Genomic DNA, 23,598 nt, shown 5'->3' on the forward strand with positions numbered 1-23,598 from the left:
CATTCTTACTCTTCTCCAAGTAAAAACATTTTTTAAAATTTGAAAGGTGCCTAGGTGCTTTGGGAAAAAAAAGTAATGGCAATGAGAATAATTTAAAAATATGATAACAATAAAACTAACATTTGAGAGCTTATTATGTACCAGGCAAAATTCAAAGTGTTTTTCCAAGTGTTAAGTCATTTATAAGGTCTTGAAGAACTATTAAGTCAATCCTATGGATGGCTTTCAGGGCAGAAGTACTAGTTATCTGTTGCTGCGTAGAGAATCACCCTGAAAGTTAGTGGCTTAAGACAGCAATAAACATGTATTATCTCTGCCAGTTTCTGTAGCTCAGGAATTTGGGAGTGGCTGGGTGGTTCCAGCTAAGGACTTCTCATGAAAGCCAGTCAGATACTCGCCCAGGCACAGTCATCTGAGGGCTTGATCAAGGCTGGAGGATCTGCTTCCAAGATGATTCATTCCGGTGGCTTGCAAGTTGGTGGGAAGCTCAGTTCCTCCCCATGTGGGCCTATCCACAGGCTGCTTGGGTGTCCTCACAACATGGTGGCTGGCTTTGCCCAGAGCAAGGGCTCTAAGAGAGCAAAGAAGAGACTGCTATGTCCTTTGTGACCCAGCTTTGGAGGTTACCCACTGTCAATTCCAGAACATTTGTTGGTCACACACATCAGCCAGCCCCATTCAGTGTGGCTGGGGACCACACAAAGCTTGGATACCAGTGGCCAAGGATCTTTGTGTGCCATCTTGGAGACTGGCTACCACAGCAGCTGCCTTGTTGTGTGAACTACAACCACAACCACGACCACGACCACATCTACCTTTTCTTGAGCAATTACTATGTGCAACATGCCATGCCAAAGACTTTACAAACAGTGTCTCATTTAGTCTTGACAGCAACCTTCAGATCCAGGTGCTTTTATTATCCCCATTTTACAGATAAGGAAACTAAGGCTCAGAGAGGCTAATAACTTAACCAAAGTCACAGAGCTAGTGTGTGGCTTCTGATAGAATTCTAAAGAACTGGGAAGGAGGACAGTAATAAAGTATGAAGTATGGTTTTACCTCCTGCCCAGCTTATATGGTGAGGAGGTTGGGAGTGATTCAATGTAAGTACAAAAACAACCATTGGACGTAAAGAGGGCTTTACATTGTCAGAATGATTTCAAAGACATTAGTCTATTTAAAAGAAGTGAGTGTGTATGTAAGAGGGAGAGAGACAGAAACAGACGAAGACACAGACAGAGAGACAGAGAATGGGAAAGCAAGCCAGGCATACTAAATTATTCCTAGAGTTGAAGTTCACATGCCCAAAGGAACACAAGGACACAAAAATGATGGCCCTGGGTCAGGCCCATTGTCCATATTCTTAATTTCTGGAGGCAAATGAGCAGCTGTAGGAGAAATTATTTGCCTTCTTGTATGTCATTATCAGAGGCCAGGGGCCTTACTGCAACGTGCTTCCTGGAGAAACGCACATACCCACACATGCCAGAAATTTGCATAAAACTTTAGGAGGTTTGAATTCCCTGAAGCCCATGAGATAGTCTCCCTAAAGTTCATGGATTCTAGGATAAAGCACCCTGATGCTAAATCTTTTGGAGAATTTCTCTATTTATGTTTTTCTTACTTGACAAACTACTTTGTAATATGGAACTTGCTAAACCTTTTACATCACATTACATTTTCTCATTACCTTGAACTGTCACTGGTATTTTTAAATTTTGACCTGATCCACTTTAGCCTTCGTTTCCAGACCAGAGCAGATAATTAAAAAGCAAAGGCATTGAATCTCAGTATCCTCCAGGTTGTCTCCAGTGTATCCCAAATCTGATGCAGGAATCTGCTGTGCAACCTCCCTCACCTGCAGTCCCAGCCCCGACACCCTCCCTGCTCCTCTAAACAGGTGCAGTGTGTATACAGTCAAGTTCACTTGTTTTAGGTGTGGGTTTTAGAGATGCAGTTATCTGAGTTTTGACAAATGTGTTAAGTTGTGTAACAACCACCACAATCAAGATGCGGAACAGTCCACTGCCCCAGAAAGTTCCCTCAGGCCCCTTTTCACTCATCCTTCTCCCTGAGGCCGGGATGGTGGTAACTACTGATCTGATTTTGGTCCCTACAGTTTTGCTTCCCTTCTCCCCCACCTCCCCCACCGTTCGTGTCTTATAAATGGAATCAAACAGAATGTACCCTTGGAGGCGGGATTCTCTTAGCAATTTTCTGAGACTCATTCATGTTGTCGCATTCAATGATAGAAGGCAATTTGTTTATCCATTCCTCGTTTATGGACATTTCCAGTTTCTGGCTATTATTTGCATTCTTTTTTTTTTTTTTTGCTTTGGTTTTTTTTCCTGGGAGGGGAGGGGCTGGAGAGTGGATCACGAATGTGTCATTGATTCTTCCTCCATCCAAATCCTGTGGGAATTGTCACCAGATCAATCGTGGAGCCGCGACTGCATTGGAGCAGCTATTCTTTTTGTATTTGGACTTTTGCTTTCACACTTACTTTCCTTTTCTGCAAATTGAGGCCCAAACGTTCCTCTGGTTTCGGCAGACAAGATCCAGAAAGACCCAGAGGAAATAACTCAGGGGCAATGCTCTGTGCCTTGAGGGTGTTAGCTTCCCTACTTCACGGGTGGCTCATCACCAGTCTCCAAATCACCTAAAAGCTTATTTAAAAAGCAGAATCGAAGGCTCCAGCCCATACCAACTGCGTCAGAGCCAGCATTTTAAGATCCTGGTGCGTCGGATGCATATGAAAGTTTGAGAAGCACTGTCGTATTCCACTCTCGCTACTAAAAATAAAATACATATTTTCTCATAATATTTAGCCCTTCCTTCCAACTTTTTCCCCTCTCCCTGGAGTAAAATCACTTTGTAGTTAAGTGAAGAACTCAAGTTTGTGTCTGAGGAGATGGTGAGCGCTGCATCCTCGGACGTTGGAGGTGCAAAAGGGGGAGGGAAAAGAAAGAAGCCAAGAACAGAGCACCGGTTGTTACGAGATCATCGAAGCCAGAGGGGGCTGGCGGCGAGAGGTCTCCAGGGCCAAATCCTCCGCGGCCCCCTCTGCGGCCTCTCCGAACCTGGACACCAGGAGCAAGACGCGGGCACAGCGCTCAGCCGGGACGCTTCCAAAACTTCGCGGAGCTGGGCCGGGGCCGGCCGGGCGGAGGAGGGAGGGGCGGGCGGGAGGAGGGACAGCGGGGGGCGGGGCCAGCTCGGCGAGGGGCGGGGTCAGCGCCGAGGCCGCGGGGGCAGCGGCAGCGCCGGGCAGCGGGAGCGGCGGCCGCGCCATGTGGCTGCTGGGGCCGCTGTGCCTGCTGCTGAGCAGCGCCGCGGGTGAGTCGGGGGCGTCCGGCGAACTTTCTGTGGGGCGCGGGGCGCGGCAGCCGGGCTGCAGTCGTGCCCTCTCCCCGTGCCCGGGCTGCGTCTCCCCGCGCGGGTGTGCACGGAGGGCGGACCCCGGCGCCGGGCTGGCCGGGACCCCGGCGAGGGGCCGCGGCGGGGTGCGCGCGATCCTATTGTGTGGGCGTGCGCGCCGGCTTGTGCTGTGTTGTGTGTGCGCGGGCGGGGCTTTGTGTGCAGTCCCGCTCTGGGGAGCCCGGCAGCTGCCCCGATTGGGCGTAGCTGGAGAGGAGAGAGTGTGTGTGTGTGTGTGTGTTGTGTAGGGGAGGAGGAGGGGAGGAAAGAGGAGAGAACGCTTCTCTCATCCCATCATCCCAAACACCGGGCGCTCAGGGCTGCGATAGCCTCCTCAGGGCCTCTTCGGGATCTCTTGTGTGCACCGCATGCCTCAGTTTCCCTTCCTGGATTGCTGGGCGGCTGGTATCGCCGCTTCCTTCCATTCCTCCCTAGGACTGTGGTGTGGGCAAAGAGGGATGAAGCAGGGCCAGACCTGGGAATTATTAATCTATCGCACTGATTCTGGGAGCAGAACATTTATTTAAATCGTCTGCTCACTCGCATTCGCCCTACAGTGGACGCCGTGATGGGCGAGGTGCCCTGGGAGAGGACCCGGGCTTCACTTGCTGGCCCTCTGAACCTGGCATCGCCATAGTGTGTGCATCCTGAGGTCCCCAGGAGCAGTGTGCTGTTCCCAGGAACTTTCCTGCTGTTTTGGGCATGCACCCTTTCTCTGCCCCATATGCTGGCCACAGCTGTCAGCTGCCCCTCCTGGGGTCAGCAGGCCCTTGGCCCCCTGATGTTTATTTGTGAGCAGCTGATGCCCAGAAAAGTGGGTGAGAGGGCCCAGTGAACTTTCTTCAGCAGAAACTGGCTTGCCTGACGTTTGTGCCATCCACATGTCTAATTAATGCCTGATTTTCCTGAATGCTGACTACTTGCTATGAAGGTGTCTTTGGTGGTGTGTTTACTGGGAAAGTTGAGGCTCCCTTAATTCTGAACTTCCACCTCCCTGCCAGGTGTGCACTTGGAAAGAGAAATCCTCCTTCCTTGAAGTCCCTGGTCCTAACCATCTTCAGAATCCACTGGGAAGCCTTCCCCCACTCTCAGGCCTATGACATCATCCCCACGCCTTGGAGACTCCCGCTTAGATGTCTGTGGGTTTGCTGTGGCTTCCAGTGAGGATGGAATGCTGGTGGCTGCTGTGGATTTTTAACCAGGTCTGGGTCAGAGAACCCTGTTGCTCCTAAACTATTGGGCCAAGCCAGGGAGAGAGTTCCAAGGGGGCGCTGGCAGTCACAGGTAGGCATGAATGAGTATTCGGAGGCTGTTAGGACAGGCAGATTTCCAGGACACCTGGGACACAAAGACTTGCCCAGATTCATGTTCTCAATTTGCATACCTGCGTGTATCCCCTGATAACACCCAAGTAGGGCAGTCTGGAAGCCAGGTCTTGTGGGTGTCCTCAGAGAGCTGCTTGTGGCCCAGTAGAAACTGTTATTTATTGCATCTTCCAGTTGGTACTGGGTCGCTTTAGTTGAGTCTCCATCTCTGTAAAAATAGCTGTAAGGTTAATTTTGTCTTTCTCTGGTCAGCACTGGTTATTTAATATGTGTGTGTACATATAAAATAGGGCTAAAATAAGTAAAATAGTCGTGGGGGCTGACACAGGTGGTGGTTTTCTGTTATCTGTGGTCATCGAGCTTGTGTGGCTTTGACTCACCTTTTACCATTATTTGCTGGTTTAGAAACCTCTAGGTAGGTTAGGGTGTGTGCATTTTTCGTGTTACATTAAGCATCGTTTTTTTTAACAGGGATTCCACTTTTACCTGAAGTGTTACCAGAAACAGGGCTGGTCAGTGTTCCTAATGCCGGCTGGGTGCACCTGAGCTCCAGTGTGAGGTTCACAGGGAGCCCGAGACCCTATGCCTCTACCCCTACGTCCTATGCCTCAGTCCTCTTCTGGGAAGTTGGAATGAGAAAGCAGGTTATAAAAGCCGGCGCTTCAAATTTCTGTCTCCCTTTGATAGTCTGTGAACAAAGCTGGGGGTCAGAGTGGAGCCCTAGTCGAAGTTCTGGGTATTTGTAGGCCTGGAGGAGCACTGACATTTCAAGAGCAATTTGGGGTCCTTTGTTATTCAGGAATCTTCTTAAAGGCCTTGTGTGTGTGTGTGTGTCTGTGTATGTGTGTGTGTGTGTCTGTGTGCGTGTTTCTTCCTTTGTTTTTTTTTTTTTTTTTTGGTGAGAACTTTTAGGATTTTCTTTTTATTTATTTATTTATTTATTTTTTTTTACATTTTTATTGATTCATAATCATTTTACAGTGTTGTGTCAAATTCCAGTGTTCAGTACAATTTTTCAGTCATACATGGACATATACACACTCATTGTCACATTTTTTTCTCTGTGATTTATCATAACATTTTGTGTATATTTCCCTGTGCTATACAGTGTAATCTTGTTTATCTGTTCTACAATTTTGAAATCCCAGTCTATCCCTTCCCACCCTCTACCCCGCCCCCACCCCCGGTAACCACAAGTCTGTATTCTCTGTCCATGAGTCCTTTGTTTTTATTGTTCATATTAGGGAAGTGAAGCACTGATTTTGACCATTATTGTTTTTTTAATGTATCCTGTGATAAAGACTCAGCCTGTCCGACGTCCAGTTTTCCTTCTCAGGGTGGACTTGGTGGGTTTTAGTGGCGGGAGGTGGGGCGTGTCTAATGGTGGCCAGACCGCTCACCTCCTTCCTGGCTGACCTTTCTCGTTGGACTCCCTGACATTCTCTGTCTGTCAGGGAAGAGGCTTGATTTCCCCCGTGTGTGTCCCAGGAGTGTGGGTGCTGACCTTTTCTCCTGGAAAGTTCTGCTTAGTGGTGTGAACGGGTGGGTTTTAGCAATTTTTTTTTTTTAATGAACTGAAAGGCTTCGTGCAGCGCTGGCCGGTCGATGAGACTGTGTGCACCAAGTACAAATAAACACACCTCGTTGCTTTTCGTCTTCAAAGAGATGGACGAAGGCGCCCTACTGGGGTGGGAGGTGTTTTTTCCTGACAGTCCACTTAGGCCTTTCACCTTGTGATAAGTGAGGGAGAGTCGGGGATGTGAGTAAGCAGGCAAGGGCAGGGCGGTGCATTCTGGGCCTCCAGGACTGGTGGAGATGTCTTGTCACAGTCACCTGGGTGACTTGAAAATGGGCTTGGATCGTCACCTTCATAAAACAGTCTAGAGAATTTGGGAATGAGGACAGTTTCTAATCAAATAATTTCCTATGAAAAGTCGCAGCCCTTTCAAACTTGCCTCTTTTCATGGACAAGGAGAAGAAAGGGAAGCCAGTGTTTGTGGACCGTCTCCTGTGTGTGAGGTGCTTTGCTCCCCATTTAAACACACGGTCCCGTTGAATTGTTCCAATGGTGTGGTGTGACGGGAAGTCACTTTGTGGTTCACGAGAGGTCATCTACACCCAGGGTGCTGGATACTAACTCAGGTTTCTCTCAGCCCCCACCTGCGCTTTCTCCCCATTTCCAGGCGTCCTGCGTGGCGCCTCCACGCCTTTCCTCGGGCGTACGTGCTTTTGTGAATTAATAGTCCATGATCTTGTTTCCATAAACAGTCCCCCTTCCCAAATCCGTTCACTTTGTGGTCGCAGCAGTTGGTATTCATGGTAAATACATAAAATAAGTCTCAGACCTTGGGTAAAGATGGAACTTTCAAAATAGCAGCAGTATTTTGGCTGTGTGCATGGGAGAGGCACGCCCCGCAGGGAGATACCGCAGGCTGCCGAGCCATTTCTTGACCTGAGTGGTAGTTACACAGGGGTTCGTTTTCATTCGCTGGGCTCTATATTTACATTCCCCCCTTTTCTTATTGAGTTGTTTTTAAGCTATGAGATAGCCTCAGGGGCAAATCTATTTTTGGCTGTGGAGTTGTCCTGTTTGCTCTCTTTCCCTCTTTCTTTCTCTCTTTGGAATATTTTGGAAATGCACTGGGCAATCCTAACTGGGCAGCTGTTTTTGCCACTGCATCTATCTGACAACTGGGGAGGTTTTAAGATGGCAGCTTGTGTGTGTGTGTGTGTGTGTGTGTGTGTGTGTGTGTGTGTAAGTGTCTGTCTTTCATTGTATTTGTGGTGAAAGAATCTACTCTCTGGGATCCTGAGAGGTGCCCTTAAAAATGCTTGCTTGGGAGAGCAGCCAGGTTCTCTGAGGGTGGAGCATTTGCCTGTCACATCACCTGCTTGATGGTTAGTATTGCCCGCCAGGGTACGTGGACTTTTGTGACAGGGTGACCGCTTGGTCAGAAGAATGGCAGATGTTTATTTCAGGTAGGATTGTTAGGGCTTCTGGACATGGCTGCAGGGATGGGGCTCATCTAGTGAAGCCCCCTCAGCCTCGGAACTGTCAGCATGTGGGCTGGGTACTTCTTTGTTGTGAGGGGCTGTCCTGTACATTGTAAAATATTTTGCAGCATCTCTGGTCCTCAGTGCCAGTAGCAGCCTCCTCCTACCTGCCTCCCTGTCTCCCCCAGTTGTGACAACCAGCGATTTCTCCAGATGTTTCCCAATGTCCTCTGGGGGCAAAACCATGCCCCTTCAGTACCCCTGTTGAGGACCCCCAGTGTGTGTGAGTTGCCCCTTCGCCACTCATCCTGAGCATTCTTACTGCTCATCCACCAGATGCCATGGCTCAGGATGGTCTCCTCCTCCCAGGGGCTTTTTTGTCATCAGGTTTCTGCTTTCTGTTTCTGCAGCCTCACAAGTTCAATGTGAAAATACATTCTTAGCTAGAAACGACCTCAGCACTGGCCTTTCCCACTCGCTTCCCCCTTGTGTCATAGTGAAGGCAGGTGAAGTTTGAGATTGTGGATTTGGTTCTCTTGGGAGAGACAGGCTGAGAAAGCAGGTAAAAGGCAGGTGGCGGGTGACACCAGAAGCCACCTGCTTCCGTGAGTAACTGTTAAGCTTGGAAGGTCCCCTGGCCCTGCGAGCTGGAGAAGCTGTCTGAAAGTTTGCCTTGGGAGTTGTGTGTTGAAATCTCCACCCTGAAAGTCCCCCTTCCTCTGCCCTACAGCGCAGTCATTGTTCTTTTTGGTTCCCCTTCCCGCCCCACAATTCCTCCTCCCTTCCCATCAAAAGGTTTTACAACTTGAGTCCGGTCCGCAGGTGGCTGGGAGCAGGGTTCGTCTATGCCAGCGGCCAGCTGGTTCTGGAGAAATTTTCGTCCTCTGCTTTCTTCTCTGAAGTCTTTTGAAAGTTACGCTCTGCATCACTTTATAACTCTTGGATTCCTTTAAGACACTTTGCCTGCCAGCTGTCCTTCTCCTTTGTTCAGTGAGTGTCCAGCCTTCCTTGAGTTTCCCACTTCCTCTTCCCTTCAGACCAGCAACGCACATGGTCTGCTGCTGTCTTCTTTTGCCTGTGAATTCGCAGGAAGAAAGGAGGTACCAAGAGAGGGGTGCTGGGTTTGAAGGGGAGAAGTGCCCTTTGCCTTCCACCAGGCACATGTGCCTCAGGTCATGCCCTCTTCCAAAACTCTTCTCCAGGGAGGAGCCCTAGCTTCCAAGCATGAGAATATCATTTTCCCTTTTGTCTCTGGGTACCTTGAAAACTCTTCTCGAAGCTTAATTTGACTGCTCACTCGTGTAGCACCAGCTCTGCCACCTCGGGGCGCTGTGCCGTGGTCTAGTGGGGCACGAAGCTGGGTAGAACTTGTTCTTTGCCCTTGAAGGATGGAATGATCCAGTGATGGAAATGGGGTTGTTTACCTCTGTCGTTATCTGGGAAGAACAGAAACACTTCTCCCGCAAGTGGTGTTTTGGAGACGCTCCTAAATGTGAGACATACTGATGGATCTATGACCTTCATGGAAACAGAGCTCTGGGGATGTCATAGGGCCTCAGCAAAGATGGATAACCTGTCGTTGGGGATGTTTAATGGATGGGTCATTCTTGATCAGGTTTCAGAGGTGATGACGCACGTCCTAGCCTGCTTCTTCATCTTTAGCTACCCAGATAAAATGCTGGGGTACGTATGTTGGTGTTCTCAGGGTCTTTTCGCTCTAGGCTTCTGAGATTCTAACAAGACATTTCTTCTGTGTCTTTAGGCAACAGCTTTATCGTGCCATACTGCCTACAGACACATATATGTACATACTACATATATATACACGTGTATACGTGTATATATACATATCTTGGTATATATACACGTATCTTGGTGTATGTATATATACATATCTTGATGCATATATATATATATCTCCTACCTCTTTTAGTCTCTAATCCTACTAGATTGTAAACTCCTTAAGGGTTAGGATCCTAAGTTAAACATCTATGTCATGTTTCTCAGGAAACATGGACTGTAATAATGGCTACCACTCATTGAAGGTTTGCTCTGTCTGGCAGGGTTGTATTATTTCACTCTAATCCTCTTGAATTAAAAACATTACAAAAGTAATGCATTGAATACATGCTCATTATAAAAATTTCAAGCACATTAGAAGTCATTACAATAAAACATTAAAATCTTCCTTCATCCTCTGTTTACATTTCTCTCCTCTTTTCTGAATTACTATTAACTGTCTAGTACATATCAGTTTAGCCCTAAGATGGATTTATACACACATACACGTGGGTACATAGAGATTAATGAGCTCATACTTGTCTATTTTTGTAGTTTTTTTGACTTGCTTTTTTTTTTTTAACTTAAATACTGTATTTTTGTCAGTTCTACTTGGAGCTCCGTGAATGGGTCACCCCTGGTTCCTGCTGTTTGGACATTCTGATTATTGCAACACACTTGGCATTTTCACTCACCTTCCCTTGTGTTTCCCAGTTTGTGAGAGGCACTCTTTTGCCTCTATCTCAGAAACAAAATGTGACATAGTTTCAGCTATTTATGGAATCTCTTCTTCTCTTAAGTCCTTTAAGGTGCTTGCCTCATGCTTTGCAAGAAAATACGAGATTGCAGTCATTCTCCAATGACAGATACTTGCTTCACTATTTTCAAAGGCACACTGTTTCCTCGCCTCTTTGTATATACACAATGCTTTTTCATTTCAATGCAAAAGTTTAGTGTCATCTTTTAAAAGACATTCTAAATAGCAGGTGAATTCAACCTCTGTCTTACCAGCAATGCATGGAACTGGCCAGAAGTGATGGCACGCATCAACAGCTGGGACCGAACTCACCCAGGCACTGCCAGTGACCAGCAGATTGCAGCTGCTGCTCACCCTGTGCTCTCATAAGATGCTACTGGCTGTGGGGCACATCTTGATTTCAGAGATGTTACAACATTAAAGGTGAATCAGGCACATCCTGATCTTGGAGATGTTACAATACCAAAGATACTGGTCTTCTTGGCCACCTTTCTTTTAATTCTTCTGTAAGTACCCATTCTTTTAAAAATATGTGTATGTATGTGTGTGTGTGTGTATATATATATATATATACATACATACATACTGTAATTTATCTATTTCATGCTTTCTCTGCTGATGAATCTTATTTTATTCTCACAGCAGTTTATTCAGGTAGGTAGTGTGCTCTGCCATTTATAGAGGGGGAAACTACAACAATAAGGAATTTTTCCAACCCCACGGCCAGTAAAAGGCGGGGCAAGTAGGTCTGCACAACTTAAACCTTTGCCCCGACCACCGGCCCTACTGCTTTGGCGTTGAGTAGACACTCAAGTTCATGTGTGTAGGAGGAAGGAAGTGCACCCCCTGGCCTGTGCCAGAGAATTCCGTCACTGGGTATGGTGTCAGTATTGACTCCATGCTTATTATGTTGGCTGAAATGGCCTGCTGGAGAGCCATTGGGCTGGGGGTATCTCAAGTTGATTTTATTCAAGTGGCTTGTCTTTGGCAGATGGAAACTGAAGCTTTGCTGTTCCCCCCTGTGGAGAACTTGTTATTGTAGGCATTTAAGTTGGCCTTGGTAGAGGTTTGCTTTAGTAAAAGAAACAGTAACAACAGTAAGAAAATTATTTCAGCACCATGAGGCTTGCCTTTGCATATATTCATAATGGAGAATTTTTTTCCCCCTTTGATGGAAATATTTTGTTGGAATACCAACCAAAAGCAATTTCATTTTGGTCAGTACTTCCCTCAAATAGGGCTGGGTGCCAAATAGAAGGGCCCACTGTTTATAAAGTCTAGAAATAGATTTTTAAGACAAAAATATAGTGCTGATTATCATGCCCCACATAAAAAGAGAAATTTAAGTTTTTTCTTACTTCCTCACCCTGAGCTTAAGCTTGTGAGGTTTACACATAGGAGAACTTTTTCTGACCTAGTCGTGGGTGTTACTTATTGTGGAAGGTGAAATGTTAGCGTACTGCACTGGAAAGGAATCAGAGGTAGGAAGAATTTGCCCTTTCTTGTTACCCCAAACCCCTTTCTTGTGGGCAGTAAGTCCTGTCTTGTAAGGCAGTAAGGCTACAGATCTGAACAGCGTTAGAACTAAAGGCAGGCCAGCATGGCCCTCAGGATTCCAAACCCTCACTCCCAAGTTCTCTCCTGAAAACTGTCTCTCTTTTTAATGAGTCATTGTGATACCAGGAGACTGTATGTTGGGTGACTTTGCAGGTGCTCAGCTCCAACTGTGATTTCTGACAGGCAAAATAGCGCAGTTTCAAGACCAGGGTTGACTCTGGCCTGGAGGAGGCCACAAAGAGGGAGGGCAGCCAGTTAGCTGACTCTGAAACGGGCCTTCAGGAACTGGGTGCTGGAGGGGCATGGCCTTTATGAATAACTTGATTTAGAAGACTTGTGGACCCAAGATGCCAGCATTCCGGGTGGGACACTCATGTGTCTGTTGGCAGAGAGAGATGAAACCATAAAGGGTATGTAATTTTATTGCATTAAAAACCCCTTCTCGTTATTATAAGGCCCGGTGAGGTTAGCTTTGGGGATATCACAAGTGTGCTGTCTTTGATGACCTTACTGGAACATTTTCCTTCAGCTTTTGCCTTGAATCAGGGCACTGTTCTCCAGGAGTCATTAAACTAATTGGACATGGCTGAGAAATGAGCCCTCGTCACACTTGTAGCTTCACAGTCCATTGGAAAAAAAAAAAGCCTCTCAATTGGTTTGGAAAATTCTAAATTTAACTTGTTTTTTATTATGAAAATAAGATAGAGGAGTTTGGTGAAGATGGAAGAGTGATTAGTGATGTAGGGTGTTTCACCAGAAAAAAACTGCATCAGAAAAAAAAATCCAAAGCTGTTAAAAAAAAAACAACAAAAACTGTCGAGGCTAAGAGAAGCCAGAACAGAACTGAATGAGGGGTTTCAAAAACAGATTTTATAAAAGTTGGATTAAAAAGTACGATGGTGGGGAGTCCCTCCTGCTGGCAGTGACCTGGTGTAGCAGGACTGGAAAGAGTTGATGTTAATTACTGTATTTTTTAAAAAAACTTTTATTTTTAATGATTTTTTTTTTGGTGGAGAAATACTAGGGATTGAACCCAGGACCTTATGCTTGCTAAGCATGTGCTCTCCCATGCCCTGATGCTAATTACTGCAAAAAGGATAAAGTTGGAAAGAATGACTTGCATCAGAAATATCCTGTATTAATGGATGATTGAACTAACCTTGAAAATGTTACAGAGAAACTATACATGTTGGTGGAACCTATGAAGGGCAGCCGTGATGCCGTAGGGAAAGATTTAGCATGCCCAAAGTTCAGTTATGTTACCTGAGTAGAAGATAATGACAATCCAAGATAAGTTAACAGATGTTGAAAATACGATGAGAATGCTTACTACTTTTGGAGAAGAAATACACCAGAGGGATTGGAGCGGATCAAGAGTTGGCATACATATTCATGGAAAGGACCACTGTCCAGCATTGAGGGGCAGTCTGGGATCTTTCAGAAGTACTCATAGAATGTAACTCAGCAATAACCCTGAAAAGAAGAAGGAACTGTCCCATTCTTGTGTGATTACAGTTCCACGAGGCAGGATGGGGTCTGCTGTGTTCTTTGATGTCTGTCTTATTTGCTGTGACACCCCAGCACCCGAGTCAGGGCTTGGCTTAGGGTCAGTCACACAGTCGGATTTCCTGTAAGTAACCTGGAAGGCATGGAGGTGATCACTAAAGATAAGTGACTGTGACTTTGAAGAGGGGAAGCAGTTGAGGGAAGAATGAAATTTAGACGTTGCCCTTTGGTGACACATTGTTTCTCCTCTAGATTTTAGGACAGTCTCATTCAGCTTCAAAGATCTGCAGAGTTCTTTACCAGAGACACCTGTGGCTCAAAAAAAAAAAAAAAAAAACCAACCAGCCAACCAACCAACCAAACAAACAAACAAAAAACAAAGAGAAAGAGGCCTTTGAGAGGGAAATGGATTATAGCCATCTTAAAATTAGACGATAAATTAGACAACTGGGGGTCTAGCATGTGGCATGTAAAAAGGGCTTTTGACAGGTGAATGAAAACTGCTATGCACCTTAATTCCATTTGAAGAGAGTTTACATAGTTGACTTAAGGAATAGGGGAAGTTACTGGGAGGAATAAGTGAAAACAATTCTGCCTTATTTAATAATCAGTGTTAAAAACATTAAATAGTAAGAAACTTAAGATTATCTTCTGGTCCAATTTAAGGAAATAAAAATTTGCTACTGAAACCACACAAATGATTCAAGGAAGGAAGTGTATCAATAAATGTAATCTTAGAAGGAAATGGAGGATGATGGAAATACATCAATTATAAGACTTAAATGTACAACAGATTGTCACTAAGTTTTGTGGGGGAAAAATCACTTGTCTATTCATTATAGGAGACATGGTAAGAACCAAGAAATATAGATAAAATGAAAAGTTAGGGAAATAAAATCTTACATGCAAGGGCTACTTTCATGGTATCAGATAAGTAACTGCATATAGCATTTGCGTCGCATTAAGCATTGAGGTAGATAAACAGGGTTACTGCAAATGGCAAAAGGTTTATTCAACGAGTCTCTGATAATCCCACATAAAAAGACTTGAAGAATTAGGAACCTAATTAAAGAGTGTTGAAGGTTCTTTGAGTATCAAATTAGCAAGTGCTTGCCAAATTTTGGAGGGTTAAAATATTTAGAGAGTACATAATTTCAGTGTTTCAAAGAAAAAGTCTATGGCAATAGGGAAACTCCGAATCTGAAATCACCCTCAGTGATGTGTCTGCAGTAGGGGGTTGTGGGTGCTTCCTCGGGACACCCCTAGGAGCCTTTCCTCCACACACCTGCTCCCTGGGTTCATGGAAGTGTTTGCTAACGGAAGCTTTGGGGATAAAATCTTCCCTGCTAATGAGATGAGAAGGTTCATTAAGCTTCGAGTTGAGCTTAGTCTGACAGCAGAGGCTGCCCCGGGGAGCGTCTGTGGGTGGGGTGGGAATTCACAAGGACAGTTTCAGGCCTGCCGCATGGATAGGAAAGGAGGCTTTGCAAAAGTGATCGAGAAGAAAAGTGTATTTTTGCTTTTATATGTTAGTAACCGTTGGTATTATTTAAATTATTAGAGAACATGTTCCAGCTTGAGTATAGCGTATTTTCTCCTTTAAGATGATAGTATTATCGTGGGATTATCGTGTAGAGCTTTGCTGCTCCAAATGTGGTCTCCAGGCCAGCAGCGTCAGCATCACCTGAATCAGAACCTGCATTTTAACAAAATCCTCGGGTGATTCGGCTCGCGTTGAAGTTTGAGACGCACTGACTGGTGGCTGAGAATACAGGCTTTTGAGTGAGCCAGCGTAGGTTCAAATCCCAGCTCACTGCCTTGGCTTTGGCCAGGTTTCTTCAGCTTTTTCACACCCACTGTGTCTTCATCTGTAAATCGGGATAATGATGGTCCTTACCATGTAGAAATATTTCAAGTGAGATAAGGCATATAAGGCAGCTCACTTTTATTACCGCTCCCTAATATAACTAAATGTTATTTCAATCATTATTCAGGTTTATTGTAAAAATTTGGACAAAATTGAGAAAAATACAACTTATAGTTCCACTACCTGAAGACTGTTAACATGTTGGTTTATTTTCTTTGATTTTTATGTAGTTTTGATCATACCGGGAATATGATTTCATATCCTGCTTTTCTTTTTCAGTTGGGAACACAGCATAGGCGTTTTCCCTTGTTAAACTAATGTGGGAGAACAAATGGTCTAGCATTCCAGGACGGCTGGGTATATTTTTTAATGCTGGCTATAAAAATTCTCTAAACCAACCAAGACAGCAGCGTGCTCTCCACAGCTCATTTCCTTGTCTCTGCATCGGGGATGCTATTACCTGACCTGCCTGATTTTACCTGGTGGTTGCTGAGGATCCTTTGGGAATCAATGTAGATGAAAATAACTAGTAAGAGATAAAACCCTGTTCACACCTTTGTTACTGTAAGTGGTCTCCCTATGTAGGAAAACCCTAGAAACATAATTACCATGGACTCCCCGATTCCACTGCTAGGACCTTCTCCTAATTAAATAGTTTGGAACACGTACAGAGCTTCAGCCATGAGGATGTGTGCGCCAAGCCTTGTTTTAATGGTGCAACACTGGTAAGCTCACAAAATGCTTACTAGGAAGGGTGAGTTATCACATCAATAGGCTTAATAAGTATCCTGGCAGTAAGAAGGATGCTCTCCAATACGAAATCCTCTCGCCACCTGTGACTACTTAAACTGGGTGAGATTAAATAGAATAAAAAATCAAATTCTTCAGCCACCCCAGGCATAGTTCAAGTGCTCAGTAGCCCATGTGGCTAGTGGCCACCTTACTGGGCAGCCCAGATGTGGAACTTTTCCATCGTCTCAGAAAGTTCCATTGGGTAGCACTGCTCCAGAAGAATAATTCTTACATGGAAAGACAATTCTTAAGAAACAAAATGATTCTGATTTGCAGCATGTGTGTGTTGTAAGTTGCCCCTTGGTGCTTGGGACACAACATGGCATTTCTTCATTTTCCTAAATTCAGTCAAATCTGGCCCTCACTCATCAAAAGCTGGAGATTGGGTGTCCACCAGTTGTTGAATTCTGTGGGTCTTCTCAGCACCCCTGGGTGCCTGACCTGGTCATTGACATTACCGTTATTTTTTGTTCTAAAGCCTGTTGCTTAGTTTTGGACCTTCTTACCTACCAGACACGTCAGTCCACCCCTTCCCAGGAATGAACTCTCCCGCACATTTTACAGCAGTGATTTACACGGGCTGCAGGGAAAGTAAACCACTAAACCCTCCCCCTTTCAGATTAGAGGAAAACGTTACTTTTGGGGAGAAAAAAAGGCCAAACCCGTACTGCATTAGTAATCAGTAACAAGAAGACTCCCCTCCACCCGTTTGTGTGCTCCGTCTGCTTCTGTCTGATTTGCAGACCCTAGTGGATACTGGGCAGTGGCGGACCCTCCATCCTGCCCCTTCCAGCAGCATCGGGCCTCCAGGCACACAGGCCTCTTTGGGAATATCTCCCTGCCTTGCCAATGGGGTGAAATGATGCAAATGACCCTTGGCCTGACTTCCTTGGCAGATGGTATTGGTACCCACGTGATCCCTGTTTCTTGTTGGATTTCCAGCTTGACTGAGAAGGGAATGGCGTCTCTCAGCTCGCTCCTTTCCCCACAGCTAAACGCAGCCTTATGAATACAGTGTGTAACCTTGCTTGCTGTCGGGTCCTACTGTTGATTTAGGCTTTGCCCGTGTTTGTACAGTTTTTCAAAGAAAGCTTCCGACTGACCCTTTGGAACCCTGCTAGTGAATTTCCTTGTCTAGAAAGCTGTCCTCCCATATTCAGCCCCCAGCACAGAATTAATCTCACTTCCTTTTTTAATTCAGTGTATCTCTATATTATGAAATGATTAGTGCAGTAAGTTTAGTCATCATCCATCACTTCACATAGTTGCAAATTTTTTTTCTTGTGATGAGAACTTTCAAGATGTGCTCACTCAGCAACTTTCAAATATACAATACGGTATTGTTAACTATAGTCACTGTGCTGTACATGACGTCCCCAGGACTTACTAATAGTAAAACTGGAAGTTTGTGCCTTTGGACCACCTTCACCCATTTCTCCACCCCACTACCTCCTGCCTCTGGCAAACACCAGTCTGTTCTGTATCTATGAGTTCGGGTTTTTTGAAGATTCCACATGAAGTGGTATCATACAGTATTTGTCTTTGTCTGACATTTTTCACTTAGCATAATACCCTCAAGGTCCATCCATGTTGTTCCAAATGTCAGGATTTCCTTCTTTTTTATGGCTGAATAATATTTCTTAATCTCACTTCTTAAACAGCTGCCTCTGCCTTGCTTTTGGTCATGTTGAACTTCACACGTGGTATTCCCGTTTTCTTATGTTCCTTCCCTATACTTGAGTGGTTCTTAAACCTAGATGACTAGAAGGGTATCCTGGGTGTGTTGAAATATATGCTTTTTAGTTCCTTTAAATTCTGACGTCTCTCAGATATCATAAAAGAATGAAGAATAATATAACAAATATGTGTACCAATCACACAGATCTGTCAGATTTTTAAAATTTGCCATTTTAATTCAGATTTTTTTAAAAAGAAAAATGTATTACAGATGCTATCAAAGATTGTCCTTCATCTCATGACCTTCCCCTCTGCCCAGTCACTGCTGTCCTCAGGTTGGCATATATCCTTTCTGTCCATGTTTTAATCTTTTACCAAGTGTGTGTCTCTACCCAATGCAAAAGTATTTTAAAGGGTACACAAATGCTATCATTCTGTGCGTACATTTGCAACTTACTTTTTCCATCTATTCTTGTAATTCTGAGGTCTGTCTGTGTTGCCACAGGTAGGTATTGTTTTTTAACTCTGCAGAACACTTCTGTATTGAAGAGGGTGTATGCACCCTGTGGGGCCATCATGCAGACTAAGTGACTGATGGTAGTTTTCCATATCGTTCTGCTCTGACTTCAAGGGAATGAACAGCTTGCTTCTGGGAGGTTCATTAAGTTTCCTGGGTTCTCTGGAGCACCTCGTTTTAAATGAGTGCCAAAGGTGAATGAAAGAACTTCAAGGATTGTGAAATAGAAATGCCCTTCCTCTAAGTACATTTAGAGGAAGACACACACTGTTCCCTTTTCTGTTTAAATAATTTTCACTTATTTGAGAGATGGAGGATGAGAGAGGAATGGAATGAAATTGAGCTCTCTCTGGGCTTGAGTTATTTGCATCCATAGGGCACCATACAAAGGCCGTTTAGTGGACTAAGACACCAAGGGGCATGAGGAACAAAACAGAGGGTGAAAGGCTGGCTTTGTAAAGTAAATAAGTAACAATGCCACATGGAAGGGGTGACCTGAGTGACGGGAGGGAAATAATGTGGTAAAGACTAAACCAAAAAAGACATAATCAAAACAACGCTGAAGTCAGAGTGCAAAGTTATAAATGTTAATGAGAGAGCAAAGTAGAATTGTGTACTGATGGTTAACCAGAACTGTGGGGCGGAGGAAGGCTGTGCCCAAGGACAATGGATTTAAAGCCCATTGGATTAGATTTTAATTGCCATCCATTCTCATTCCTATATTTTGGGATGAACGTGTGTGTGTGTGTGTGTGTGTATACATGTATATACACACAGCCTTGTGTATATGTGTGGGTGTGTGTGTTTATTTGTACACATATAAACATTGCCCCCTTTGGTTCTAGAAAGAAATTCAGAATTGGATGTAGGAGGTCATCATTACTATATCTGCTTATGTATTTTAAAATGATCTATTAGGGATGACATCACTGGCTTCTTAAAACAATTGCTAATTGTTCACTGACTTGTAAGGCACTGTGGCAGGTACTGTTGGATATACAGAGTTTCCCTTGACCTTAAGTAATCGAGATGTAGCAAGAGAGGGAAGATGTGCAGATAGGTCTGAGTAAGGCATGTGTAGGAAGGTGGAGAATGATGCAGTGAGGAGAATGGCACAGACCAGATACTGCCTGAGTTCAGACGAGGACCACACCTCTGGCTGCAATGGATAAACAAGGATCATGAAGGAGGTCCCTGATGTGAGCTTGGAGGAAATGGTGGAAGAGTTCTGGAATTCCAGACTGGCATGGGTGGTGTCCCAGAGGTGGGAAAGTATGGGATGTATTTGGGGAGCCACAAAGATTACAGTTTTGCTGGAGTCCTAGGAGCAATGGGAGATAAAGCTAGAAAGAGGTCACGTCTACTATGAAGACTCCTTCTACTAACAGTGTTCCCAGTTAATGGCACCTACTGTGTCCCAGGCACTGTGGAAAGTGCTTTACACACATTGTTTTATCGATCCTTTCAGGATCCCTGGGAGATAGGGACTGTCACCATCACATCCTGACCCTGTAGGAGACTGATGCTCAGAGAAGCAGAGCAGTTTGCCTGGACTTGGGCAAGAGCTAGTCTGTGGACCCAGGGCTTTTCCAGCTCCAGGGCCCATGCTTTGGTCATTGGGTAGTGATGTCCACAGATGCCAGTGAGAGCTTGGGCATGTGTGGTCGGCACTGAGAAGCCTTTACCTTGATCAAAGCTGTTTGGAAAGGCTGGGGTTGGCCTTTGTATGGAGGCTCTGGTATATCTGAGTAACGAGGACCTGTCCTGGGCTGCCAGGTGCAGGAAAGGGCCTGGATTTGGAGACTTTGGAGAGAGCAGTTTCCCTTGGCTGATGAGAGCAGAAGCTGGGTTTGGAAATTAAGTTAAAGATATTGAGCAGGGGAGGAAGTGGAGGCAGCCGTGCACCACTGATGGGCACAGTCGGGTGGGTCCCATACTTGAATTTAAGGACTGGTCAGATAATGAAAAGTAAACCAAAAAGGGTTGGACCTCTGATGTTGGCTCACCTTTTATTTGATTGAATGAGAACAATGAAAAAAATCACCTTTTATCTTATCACCACCATTTTATAATACAAATCACATTTTTTAAAAAATTGAAATATAGTTGATTTACAGTGTTGTGTTGGTTTCTGGTGTATAGCCTAGTGATTCAGTTATATATATATATACACACACACACATATACATATATATATATATATATATATATTCTTTTTAATATCTTTTTGCATTATAGGTTATTGTAAGATATTGAATGTAGTTCCCTGTGCTATACAGTAGGACCCGGTAGTTTATTTTATGTATAGTAGTTAGAACATGTTTGTTCTTTTGCTGTTCATTGTAGTTATCATTGCAATTCCAGTGTGATTTTCTCTTTTCTGTAGATTCTTGCTTCTTTTCTATTTAGAAAGACTTTTCAGTGTTTCTCTTGGGGTAGGTTTAATATTGCTGTATTCTTTTAGTTTTTGCTTGTTCTTCTTTCTCTCTCCTTCTGTTCTAAAGATAGTCTTGCTGGGTAGAGTATCCTAGGTTGTGAGTTTTTATCTTTCAGGACTTTGAATATTTCTTGCCACTCCCTTTTGGCCAGCATTGAGAAATCACATTTTTTAATACAGCAGTGTAGGAGTGGCTCATCCTCAGAACAAAGGGTGGTCCTTTAAATGGGATAAGTTCAGTTCTAAGAAGAGCTGCAGTGAAGATCCCTTCAGTTTCTACTTTCGTTGCTGACCGCTGAATGCTTTGCGATGGACCCAGATGTTCTTGCAGCACACATCTGGGGGCTGCTGGTGGAGGCTGTCCTGTCCAGAGGTGTGACTGCAGGGGAGGGAAGCTATAGGGCAGAGACTGTGGGCACAGGGAGGAGGTTGGGAACTGGTGTTCAAGTCCATGAGTTTGTAGGACTTAAAGAAGGGTTTTCTAGGACAGGGAGCCCTGACAGTGGCAAGAGGAACTGGAGAGGGCTCTTGTCACCATAGGAGCTGTGGGCCATGCCAGAGAGAGGGGAGAGGGAAGAGGAACAGAGGGGGCAGCTCTGACGTTTACTGAGCACCTGCCAGGGGTGAGTTGTGAGAGATCTCTCGTGTAGTCCTCATAAAAAGCCTCTGGGAGGCAAGGTACTGTTGTTCCCATTCTGTAGATGAAGAAACAGAAGCTGCAGGTGTTTGATGTGCCAGAGGCACCTCATGGCCATGTCGCAGAGCTGGGGTTCACATGCTGTTTGGAAACTTATCCGTGACTTAATTTATTTGGAGGAATAGTCGTGACGTGTTGAGGCACTTCTGTGCTTCCCTTCGGGCCTCGCTGGCTGTCTTGTGACTTGGTGACTGATTCAGGCACTCACATCCCTAAAGCGCAGCCTCAGTGCCTGGCATCTGGCAGATGGGACTGTGTCGATGTACGGATTTCCTAAAAGCATCTGCCCGGGCACCAGGCCCTGGCTCAGCTTTCATGACTTCATCCGTGGGCCTCGGTCGTGGAATCATGTGCCTTACATGAGGGTGGCAGCCGGGCTCTGGTTTCTGCCCCTCAGGGCACGGAGATCCCCCATGTTCTAAAGCAGCTGGGATTTGAACCCTGGCTCTGCCTTCTCAATCCAGGCCCTTCTCCGGCGTGGCCGTGGAGCTTCCCCCAACATCAGCCTGAATCCCCTCGGGGCCTTCCCGGAAAACTCGTAATGGAACCTTTGAACCACTGCCCAAGGACGGTTTTCAGATTTTCAGCCGTTTTTCTGTTTTAATGGAAGCTCCGTCTGGCTTGTTGGTTAATGGGTCCCAAGTTCTCCCAGGCCACTTACTTACTAATTTTCAAGCATTGTCTGTGTAGAAAACCCATCCTGCAGGAGCTTATGCCTTAATGAGCCCAAAGTCAATCTCAAGTCATGGGCAGCCGCTTTGATTGTGGTAATGGGCATTTGGGTTCCACCGAGCAGGGAGTGGGGGCCAGCTCTGCTGGTCATTGCTTCATCGCTCCCTTGGCTGCACCATCTGTCCAGCTCTCCTGGGAAGGACTCAGCCTCAGCTCCTGGGTTCTATCTCCCCATCCGGCCTGGGGAGCTTCCAGGGCCTCGGGTCTGGACGTTTCTGCTCAGCTGGAAGGCAACCAGATGTTGGACACAGAGGCGCACACCTTGGATTAAGCCTTTTCCAGCAGCCTGTGGGGCCTCTTATTGGCGAACCAGCTCCTCCTCCTCCTCTTCAGAGGCATGTGGGGCCCACGTGTGGGTGCAGGTTTGCTCAGAGACCCACTGATAAAATATTTGCATCGAGGACCTGGTACCAAGCCCTGGTGGTTTGTTTTTAAAAGTCTTAACAACACATCAGCCGTAAGGATGCTGGCTTGTTTGCATGTGGTTTCTAGCTTGTGGTTTTTGTTTTTACGAGGAGTGAGGAAGTCGGCCCTGATCTTCTGGGAAGGAGGCTGCTGTGAGCAGAAAACTGCTCCCTTGTGTGACTCACGTGATGAGATCTCCCACTTGTTGAGCGCGTGGGTGCCCCCGGCAGTGTTGTGAGTGCTTGGCGTTCTTATCTCTTTAATCCTCTCACCATCTTCTGGGGGGGTTGAGCTGTGTCTCCCCGAAAAGATATGTTCAGGTCCTCACCCCTGGAATCTGTGGATGTGACCTGATTTGGACACAAGGTCTTTGCAAATGTAATTAGTTACGATGAAGTCCTACTGGATTAGGGTGGGCCCCCATTCCTTAGGAGGAGGGGATGCACAAACACACACAGAGGCAGATGGCCATGTGAAGACAAAGGCAGAAATTGAGTGATGTAGTATAAGCCAAGGAACGCCAAGGATTCCAGCGACCACTGGAAGCCAGGAGAGGGCCTCCAGAGAAAGCGTAGCTCTGCCTTCAGGACTGGGCAAGGGCAGATTTCTGTGCTTTAAGCCACCCAGTTTGCAGAAGTTTGTTCAGCAGCCCTAGGAGACAGCACGGTTGGAATGACCTAGCAGGAAATTAACCCCACTTTGCAGACGCACAAACCAATGCTCAGACGTACTAAGCGTCCTGGCCCAGGTCACCCAGCGTGGACGTGGAGACAGAATGAGGAGTTGTCTGATGAGGCTGCCACGCCCACGCTGCCAGGATGGGGTGGTGACTCTGATGCCTGTCATCTCGGACACCTTCGTGGGTGGTTAGAGCTCAGCGCAGGTCACCCAGTTGCCGATTACATCTGCTTTCATCCTGGATTCGGCTGGAAGTTTCTCTGAGTATGACTCCAGGGGAGCCCTTGCTTTTGCTGAGGGGACATAGGTGTTATCTGTCCAGGGGATCTAAGTGTGGGGTGGGGGTGTCCCGTCTATCCTGGGAGGCTCCTAGGTCATCATGGACCAAGCCTCGTGCTGCAGAGAGGTTAGACAGCTTGCCCCAAATCTGTCAGCGGTTGGAAAAAAGAGGAGAAATAACA

The 23,598-nt window shown here is 45.7% G+C and overlaps 1 protein-coding gene across 2 annotated transcripts in view; it reads left to right on the forward strand.

Moving 5' to 3' along the window:
- The first annotated feature begins 3,183 nt into the window (after positions 1-3,183).
- LDLRAD3 (low density lipoprotein receptor class A domain containing 3) overlaps positions 3,184-23,598 on the forward strand; it is a 226,021-nt gene continuing 205,606 nt past the window's right edge. The window contains exon 1 of one of the 2 annotated variants that reach the window (XM_072969791.1): positions 3,184-3,336. In XM_072969791.1, the coding sequence (XP_072825892.1) occupies positions 3,291-3,336 (46 nt within the window). In that variant the 5' untranslated portion in view covers positions 3,184-3,290. The remainder of the gene's footprint in view (positions 3,337-23,598) is intronic. The other variant, XM_072969792.1, reaches the window with a different exon arrangement.

The sequence above is a fragment of the Vicugna pacos genome, chromosome 10 (assembly GCF_048564905.1).
Source record: "Vicugna pacos chromosome 10, VicPac4, whole genome shotgun sequence".
NCBI classification, from domain to species: Eukaryota; Metazoa; Chordata; class Mammalia; order Artiodactyla; family Camelidae; genus Vicugna; species Vicugna pacos.